Consider the following 10,158-nt stretch of genomic DNA (forward strand, 5'->3'; position numbering starts at 1 on the left):
TAAAATATTATCTTAAAAGAAGATATTGAGCTGAGTATTTTTCCATCAAGGTTTTATGGCTCTGTAACTGCCATTTTAGATAGTATACATTAGTTGAAATAAAATACTTGTGTGAAAGTGAATCTGTTTTACACTTGATGACAATTGCTTCAGCAGCAGCAAACTAAATTATACATGATCTGGAAATGATTGTCACTGAACTTGTTATAAAGTTAAGGAAAGTGAACCTTATTTTTTAGTTGACATTTCTTTAGTCAAGCACTTAATTTTGAGTTTCATTAAGTGACTTACTTTGCAAGGTCAGACTCATGCTGCGCTCCACCACTCCGGCCTCATTGGTGGCCACACATGTATAGTCACCAGCATCATCATTCTATGGAAATAAGCAGAGTTTTAGAAAAACGAGGCTATGAAGCATGGAAAAGAACTTTTCCACCCAGCATTACACTAATTTATATGGAATATGAATCCTCATTTTTGAGGATACATCTTAATATAAATATATAAATATAGGAAGTAGGAAATACACTTTCAGCCTACATTTTTCAAAACAATCTATAATCCCTCTTTTTATAAAATTTTATTATTTTGTGTATGTGTATTCCATCAAACCAGATCTTACTGGTTCAGGAGGAGATTGCCCCTCCTTCTCCAGCAGAGCATCTGGTGGATTTGAACCATATAATCCCTCTTTGAGATTAATTGGTAGAAATAAAACAAAAATAACATTATAATCATCAATCAGAAATTATCATATGGTTAAATACACTGTTGCTACTCTTATGGATATCTTCGAAAGTATTAAAATAATGAAAACAAATATTTCTTACAGTGATTATATAAAAAAGAAATTTGGTCCCTATCATTAAGATAAAGTTATGCTGAGTGAAATATCTCAGTCACAAAGGGACAAATACTGCATGGTGCCACTGTTGTAGAAGGGGTCTGACATCAGGGTGGGGGTATGACAGAAAAAACTGGATAAATTATGTATATTGTATTGAAACAGATTAGGGAAAGAACAGATTAGAGGTGCTATATGATTGAGTATTATGGTTAGCACAGGAATCCAGAATTAAGGTTGCATAGAGAAGTGTACTCGGGTTGGGGAGTATAGGGGAAGGGATGTGGGAATTGTGTACTAATGAAGGAATATCTTTTTTTTCTTTTTCTTTTCAGAAGGGGGAGCGAGCTGGTGGGGAGATGTGGGCAGGGAGAAAAGTGTGGCAATGAATGAATGGAAATCCAAAACTTCTGTAAATGTCTATTAAAATTAATTAAAAAAAGACAAAATGAAAGAAACACTTATACTAATAAATCACATATTTACATATCTGTTGTATAGAAAATAAGTCCTACATGAGCATAGATTTAGTAATTAATTAGAATCACAGATTTCTGTAGAGATCATGTGAATAAAAAAATTCTGGTGTCATTAATAGAAGAAGGAGATCAATAGAGGCTAATTGAGTTGCAGGCATTCAGGAGGGTTAAAGGGTGAAAATAGATATTAATTTGGGCATTTAATTTGAGGTTTCCATATACTATCCAAGTAGAAATTTCCAGTAGAAGCTAGATATGGAAGTTGGAAGAGATTCAGGGTTGGAGATACATATTTATGAGTCTTAAATTGTGTAGCAAAGAATAATAACATTAATACTTGTAATAGAAGAAAGCACCAAGGACTTGAGAAATCGTAGCATCTGTGTAGAGAAAAATTGCTTATAAACAGTCAGATGATTATTGTCACAACAAGCAAAGGAAGAAAACATCTCAAAACTTAAGGGACAACTAGTGGCATTTAATGTGGAAAGGAAACCAAGAAGAGGAAGACTGGATTAGGTCATTAGAGAGTTTGCTTTAGTCCATGAAACCATAAAACATCTAAAGGCTTTCACCAAATGAGAATAAGTCATCTATATACATTGTAATTGAGAACTTTTAAGATAAAATGGCTGGTTCTAAAACTAGGACAACTAAGGAACTACTAATTTTCTGAATTACTAAAGTTTTCAGAAAATCATACAGTTGTGGACTCAGAGAAGATACCTATTCTATAATTTATTTGTAACTCTGGTTGTCATCCATTAATTCCATTGTTTTAAAGAGTATTTTAAGAGCGTATTTCCTGATGCTGAATAATAATGAAGGCAAAAGAAGAAAGTCATAAAATTATATTATTATCCCTATTAATTTTAAAATGGTTAGACGATCAAGTTAAAGCATTGTTTGAAGTGTTGTAATTTTTCTGTCTATTCCTATTTCATGATTGAAGCAGGAATTTAAGAGAGTAGCACAGAGGGGTCCTGGCTTTGGCAGTTACATGCACATCACTACTTGCTGTATGACTTACGATGGTGCCATAGATGGCCAGGGAGCCATTGCCAAGTTTTCGGATTCTGTGGCTTATTTCAATTTCCATCCCTTTTCTGCTCCACTGGATGGTTGGGGCAGGGTCTCCTTTGACCTCACAATTCAGGATTGCATTGCCACCAAGAGGCTCAATCCAATTGGAAGGGTAATCACCTTTGAAGACTGGAGGCTCTGGAAAGCAACATCAGACAAAGAAAGCTCTGGTAATATCTTTGTGATTTTAACCTCTTGAGAAAGATAATTTAGTAAAGAAGGAAAAATAACTTTATAATGCAATTAATTTTTCCAGCATCAACTTCTTTTTAAAAATAATTGATATTTTTTAAAGCTTATGTTTATTGATTTGACATGTATTTTTGGTTTTATTTTTTTATTTTTTAAAAAATAATTCTAATGAACATTTACAGAGATTTTGGATTTCCATTCATTTATTGTTGCACTTTTCTCCCTGCCCAGCCAGCCCCCTGCCCCAGTTCACTCTTCTCTTTGAAAAGCAAAAGAAAAATTCTTTGATATACAATCTCCCCGCACCCCTCCCACCTCCCCAAGTACTCTCCACTATCCAACCTTAATTGAGGACTCTAGTGATAACCATATTATTCTTTCCCTCATCTGTTTCAATGCAGTAAAAATTGATATTTTAATGAAAGTTTACAGAAAACTTGGATTTCCATTCATCCATTGTTGCACAATTTCCCTCTCTATTGCCTCCCCCACAGCCAGTTCTCCATATAGTCAACTAATTTTGTCTATTCCCCATTATAAACAGATGATTCCACTTTGTACCATCTCTTAACTTGCTACTTGTCTATTTGTCAGTGAAATGTTTGCAACTTATCATGCACGAATCTGTGTACCTGTGAGATGGGACTGGATGAGTCATCAAACTGAAAATTATGTTTTATTATTAAATAATAAGAAAGCAAAACACAAACCTTTCGTTACAAATAAACTGTTAATAAGTAATAGAACACTTTAACCTACCTTTTACATAAACAAATCCAATCGCCTTCACAAAACCAACGCTGTTCTCTGCAGTGCAAACATAAGTCCCCGAATCCTCTTTTGACACTCTTTCAATAACAAGTTCACTGTGTCCATGGACACTGTCAAAGAAAGCTGAGAGAAACAAATTGGGAAACAACACACATGCCTGTCAGTAACTTAGGAAAATATTCATGGCGGCTTACTATTTTGCAGGTTAGATTTATGAGTTAATCACCAAGTGAACCCAAAAGATCTCATCATGGCATTGAAAAGAGGTTTGTCCAGATTTCTTCTTGGAGCTATTTATTAAGTCTCTAGACACTTGCTAGAGAATGACAAATAGCAGAAGAAACAGGAAAAGAGATTGAAAGCAAACAACTTTTACATGCATTTTTGATCTAAAGTACATCTTTCTCCTCAAAGTGTTGGTGAAAGCTGATTCATAACTATTTGGATTAAAAAAAAATCTTTAACTTGGAAGCAAGAAATTTTCCATTTCTTTTTATCTCACCGCAAAACTTTCCTCCAAAACAATTTACATAAAAAACATGAAACCTTTTTCAGTTATAATTCAAACAATTTGGCAGGTCAGGGAGGAAATAATGAAAACATATGCTAGTTATGTAATACTGACAAAATGATCACATTTGTAATAATTCAAAGTAAATTTAAAAATGATGATGACATAAATATTTATTTTACAAGACAATTATAAGATTTGATGTGGAACATAAGGTATACATGTTAATCCTAAAACAATTAACATTCAATAAGATTCTGATTAGACCAGCCACTCTGTGTGTGTGAAGTAGTTTTCTGTGTACATTCCTCATCCAATTTACCTTTTGAATTTAATATAACTAAATGTTAAATAGGGAGCACTGGTAACCTAATAGTTATAATAAAGGAAACTCATGCTCATTACCTTTTTAAAAAAATTGGGTTATTTACAAAATCCATATACCTTGTGTTTCACACTATTCTTCACTCACATTGTGTTTTATACAATCATTCTCATACATTACTTTTTTTTTAATACCAAGATATTTATTAACTGTGATGGTTTTTTATTTAAGCCTCTTGATTAGAGAGAATGGTATCTGGTGAAAGTACTTAAGAGTCATTTGGGCCCTCATACCTAGTGCTATTATATTTGTGAGGAACATTCTTCTATGTGGTACAGCACTGGTCTGTAAATTTTCTGTACAGAGGTAACCTGGGATTGCTGTGATGCTGAACCTTGTACCATTGGTGTGTCAAATGCCATAATGGTTAGCAATGGTAACAGGGTTTGGTGGAGCTCCGAGTTTTAGACCGGTTTGGAAGCAGGAGTGGCATCTACTTTCTAAACAGCATGCCTCTGGAAACTCTACGAACTTAGAGAAATGATGACAGTTATAGAACAGAGTTCAGGTCTTTTGTTCAGAGGATCACTGTGAGTTGTGCTTGATTTGATGACAATCAAAAACAACAATATTAAAACAGTTTAGAACTCAATTTTGGGAGTTAACAATTTTTATTACTGATGCCACAGTTTTGCTGATGACATAGTCTAATAAATAAACAGAAATCCACCTTCACAGGAATGAGTGGTACTACATCCCAGGCTCTACCTTAATATAATGCATATGCTCATAAAAATGTATAAATTTCTGCATAAATTGATCTATTTACAAGGAAATTAATCTAGTAGGGATCAGAATTCTCCTTTGTAAAATCAGGAGGCCCTTCAGTAATATAACAATAGCTCCCCTGTTGTACATAGGGTCGCTATGAGTTGCAAGCGACTCGATGGCACATAACAACAACAACAACCCTGTTACCTATACCAATACATATACCCATAGCTATCATTTATTAATGATAAAACAGGGTTAGGTAGGATAAGTTTAGTTTCCTGTACATGCAATATAGTCTTAAATGGAGTACGTTGTTATCAATAAAAAACAAAACACACAAAGAAACCCCACACCAAAAAATTAAAACTCAAAACTCTTTTTTACCACAATATATGGTCCTTTGATCAACTTATCCTTACAAAAGAATGAACAAAACATGTGTATTGGATCTACAGTAATATTTAAGCATAGGGACACATTCTGAATAATTTAAAGCAATCAATTTTTCATGGTAATGTTTCAGTCAATTCCCGTAGCTAGAGGAAATGGAGCTTAGTTTAGAGTCCTAATGGGTTGATGTAGTTGCTTCTTAAGAATTAAATCACCAACCTGGAATAATGTTGTTATTGAAAGTCCATGTTAACTTGGGCAATGGAGCACCCGTTGCTTTGCAGCTTAAGCGTAGCTGTTCTCCTTTATTTAATGACACATCTCCAGGAAGTTCAGTGAAGGTGGGGAGAACATGTACCGTCAGGCTGACAGTATGTGTGTCTTCACCTGCAGCATTGTTAGCAACACAGGTATAGGTGCCAGAATCCTCCGGCTTAAATAAAAAATTATAGCACTTAAAATTACATCAACTTATGTTACAGAAAATATGTAAAATTGCATAGCCTGGTTCCTAGAGACGTACGCTTATTCAAAGACAATTTAAATCTCCATCTTTAGTTTGAGCCACAAGGTTAGCTTGTACCTAACATAAAATATATAGGAATTGAACCAGTATAAATGAATTTATAGTGCTATCAGACTAAATGTCAAAACAAAGAACATGCAACCCTAATGTCTGGTTGCATTTTGAGAGCAAAGTTGACACTCTAGGTGATGTACTATCACGGGCCATTAAATTCATCACGAGGAAAGACAATGAGCAAAGGCAGTGTTCTCTGCCATGGGCAGTTGTTCCCAGAAATCATCTTATTAGATGGATGGGCAAGAATTGACATAATTATTACTCTCTTCTCTTTGATTTTCTTCTTCACTTGACTTCCAAGAGATCACAATCTTACCTCATCTGTTATCTCTTCTATACTTTGCTGGCTTCTCCTCAACCTTACTGACTTCATGTCAGCGTTTGACAGGGCTAAGTCTTTGAATCTCTTCTCTATCTAGACTCAATTACTTGGTGATCTCACCCTGTTTTATGACTTTAAATGTTATCTACAAGCTGACAAACACTAGTATTTCGATCTCAGATCTTCCTTTCAAACTTCACTTATAATGACTCTCTCATTCAAACACTCTAGTTGACTGCATAAAATCTGGAGCCAGAGTTGATTCTGAATCATGGCAACCCTGTGCATTACACAGTAGGAGTGCTCCACTGTCTCCATTTTCTTGCCTGTAATCTTTATGGAAGCACATCATCAAACATTTCTTAAGTGGTGCCAGTGATATGTTTTAATTCCAGCTATTAACAGCAAAAATTCAAGCGTATTACTTTAGGTTGGCAGTTGAGTACAAACTATTTATTCCACTCAGCGGCTTTGAATGCCCAATAGAACTTGTAAATGCCTGAACAAAGGGAACTTATTTTTATTCTTCTTTCTTCATTCCTGTTCCACAAGGAACAGGAACATTCCTGTTCCACAATATATAGCCTCTATATCCATAGTCTATATTAGCTGATAACAATTTTATACTGCCAATTCTTGATGCCTTCAGTCTCAGACATTTCAGTGAGATAGCCATTACTTTATCTTCCTCATATACTACTTGCATTCTACCAGGAACTCTGAGCTTTAAAGATGAGCAGAACCCTGCTACTTTTCTCTGATAACCTTCTACTTTGCATCTTATTATCCCTCAACTTAATACTGCCTTAGTTTCTAACAAATCTATCTGCAACCTTTGTACCTCCTTCAACTCTATGGTCATCACCATAGTTAAAGACAGACTACTAAAACAGAGATTATTGCCTTCTGTTAAAAATTTGGGTTCTGATTCACAGTAAAAGCCAAAAAGACCTTGCATGATCTGGTCTCTATTCCTTTCTGACTTCATTTCTTTATTCTTTGCTTTCACTGGTTCTGGTTTCTCAGATACACCAGGTATGAATTTTGACATGTAAGTTCTTTGTCCTATGGTTTCTTCCTCTACTAAACATCTACTATGACATTTGCTTGCCTAACACACTTCCTTCATGTTCTGTTCAAATGTTACCTCCTCAATGGGGACTTACACTAATTACCCTTTCTAAAATTATCACTACCACTATTTTCAACCACTGATCCTTCTTTTATATATTTATTTCACTTCCTTCTGACTTATCATATAAACTATTTATCTTGTATTTCCTATCTTTTACCCTCTAGAAAGAAACTGCATAAGGTCATAAATATTTGATTATAATGTGTTTCCTGTTGTACTCCCAAGAATATCTGGTGGCACAGGAGTTAAAGCACTTGACTGCTAACAAAACGTTCACTCATTGGATTCTACTGGCCACTCTGTGGGAGAAAGGTGAGATAGTCTGCTTCTGTAAAGACTGCCAGCTTTGAAAACCCAAAAGAGCTTTGGTGATGTAGTCTTCAGGAATTGTGTTGCTAACTCACAGGCTTCCTCTCTCTGGTGGTTCTAATCCACCAGCAGCTCTGCAGGACAAAGACAGGCATTCTCCTCCTGTGCAATTTACATCCTCAGAAACCCAATGGAGGGTCAGTTATGAGTTAATTCTAACTTAACAGCAGTGAGTTTTCTTAGTTAGATCCTTCAGGAGCAGTGCTATTCTACCTTCCATGATCCAGAAGTGTAAGATTAGACTCATGGCTGTAGCTTTGTCTGTGTAGTTTGATTGTACATTCAGTGGCTAAGCCAGAACTAAACCAGAGAAAGGGCTGGAGAAATAGTCACCGAATTAATGATTGAATGCCTGTGGTTGCATTGGGCATAGATTATGTACTTTTCCTTTCATTCTTTTTTCCTTGTCTTCTTAAAGGTTTAAAGAAAAGCATTTTTCCATTCAATCCCCCAAAAATTCAATGCAAATGTAGTATAAAGATTTAAAATAATTCCTTACAAATTCAATAGAAATGTAATTTCATATTGTAATTTGCTATATAAAGGCTACACACGAATACATCTGATGACTTGTAGAACTGTCTTTCACTACTCCTCTTATAAATTTCCATGGGGGGAAGTTTAAGCTTAAAATCAAGGCTTTTTTAGTGGATAAAAGGAATTTTAAACTAATGATTATATGCATGATTCACAAATACTTCTACTTAACATTTATAACTCTCAGTTTGTAGCTACAATCTCCCGTAGCCCTCTTTTAATGTCTTAACTAATACTCTCACTACAACAATAAGCTTTTAGTTTTCATGTCTTAATGTCTAACAATTGACTTAGGGGCCAATTTCATAATTTCTTAACCTGAGGTGATGTACAATACATAGATAAGACAAATAAAAATTATTTTTTACTTTATCTCTTCTAAAATATATTATTTTTTAATATTTTTGACATGATTTAAAGATAGAGGTTCAGTTATATTATAATTAGTGGTAAAGCTTTCTTTTTTAGTTGTGCATAAAATAAAGGTGATTCTTATACTTGATGGAAAATCCTATTTGAAAAGATAAAAAAAACTGGTTTTTGTATTTAATAATATATCAGATATAGTTACATCTCTACACTTCTTTACTGTTCATGGTCATTAGCACAAATACCCAGAAGAAATTCTTTTTCCAAACTTCCTCCAAAATATTTTCCCAAATAAAAAGAATTATTTTTAGTGGGTGCTGTCTATGAATTGCATCATCTGTTAAATAGTATTATCAGACCTACTTGTGACACTGTCACCTACTGTGATGTGTCAAATGCATTAATGGTTGGCTACCCAATGCGAGGAGAGTGTGGGGTGGAGCTCCACGATTAAAACAAGCTGGGAAGGAGGAGTGGCATCCACTTCCATAATAGTTTGCCTCCGGAAACCCTATGAACCTGGAGAGAGGATGAAAGGCAACCAGGCTTCGAGGACTCTCCTTCATAGGGTCGTTATGAGTCGCCTGCAACTCGATGGCACTTAACAACAACAACAACAACAACAATAATTATCAGACCTGGGACTGAAAATTAAATATGTGTAAAATTGTTTTGTGACATAAATGTATAATTATTCATGCATTACTTAAACCATATATTTCTAAGCTTGATGAATTAAAAATTTAACTTACTGCTTAGTAAACTTACCACAACATTTTCCAGAATGAGTTCTCCATATGGAGCAGTATATTTTCCTAACAAGTCAGCTGAAAGAACGTTATCTTTTTTCCAGTTAATGGTTGGTGTGGGGATTCCATCAGCCATGCATGGCAAAATGGCTTGTGAATTCTCATTGACTGTGTAGTGTACTTCTGTACTACGAATTCTAGGTGGCACTAAAGAAAGTTTTAAAAGACAGTTATTCAGGATGTTGGATTTAAGAATAATATTATTTTCTTTAAAAATTAACACTTAAAGGACTCTTTGTGAGGCATTTTAGGTAGAAACACTGCTAATTATCTATTAAGATACTATACATTTGCTGCAATTAAAGCAATCTAGTTTTGTTTTTATTGTGATTTGAGAGTTTGCAAAGTACATTGTTTTCTCCCTAATGAATCATGCATGCACATTCTATTCCACAAAACCAATTATTATCCATTCAGTCTGTGTTTTTCCTTTCACCCATCCAAATAAGCAAAGTTTTTAGAGGTGTAGCATATTTTAAGTTACTGAATATGTTAAAATTATTATCTGAAGCTGTGGTATATTCGCACAATGGAATACTATGCTGCATTGAAAAACAAGGAACTCGTGCAATATTATTCAAAATGGGTGACCCTGGAGGACATTATGCTGAGTGAGGTATCTCAGTCACAAAGGGACAAATGCTATATGGTGCCACTGTTGTAGA

General features: G+C 34.6%; 1 protein-coding gene across 1 annotated transcript in view; it reads right to left on the reverse strand.

The window, feature by feature from the left end:
• The window catches only part of HMCN1 (hemicentin 1), a 763,653-nt gene that overhangs the window by 81,142 nt on the left and 672,353 nt on the right, over positions 1-10,158 (reverse strand). The window contains exons 83-87 of the mRNA XM_006901311.1: positions 9,453-9,640; positions 5,589-5,802; positions 3,358-3,492; positions 2,354-2,544; positions 292-373 (exon numbers count right to left, since the gene is read on the reverse strand). Coding sequence (XP_006901373.1) covers positions 292-373; positions 2,354-2,544; positions 3,358-3,492; positions 5,589-5,802; positions 9,453-9,640 — 810 coding nt within the window. The remainder of the gene's footprint in view (positions 1-291; positions 374-2,353; positions 2,545-3,357; positions 3,493-5,588; positions 5,803-9,452; positions 9,641-10,158) is intronic.

Source organism: Elephantulus edwardii, unplaced genomic scaffold, assembly GCF_000299155.1.
Source record: "Elephantulus edwardii isolate Elephantulus edwardi_28Jun2011 unplaced genomic scaffold, EleEdw1.0 scaffold00318, whole genome shotgun sequence".
Taxonomy (NCBI): Eukaryota; Metazoa; Chordata; class Mammalia; order Macroscelidea; family Macroscelididae; genus Elephantulus; species Elephantulus edwardii.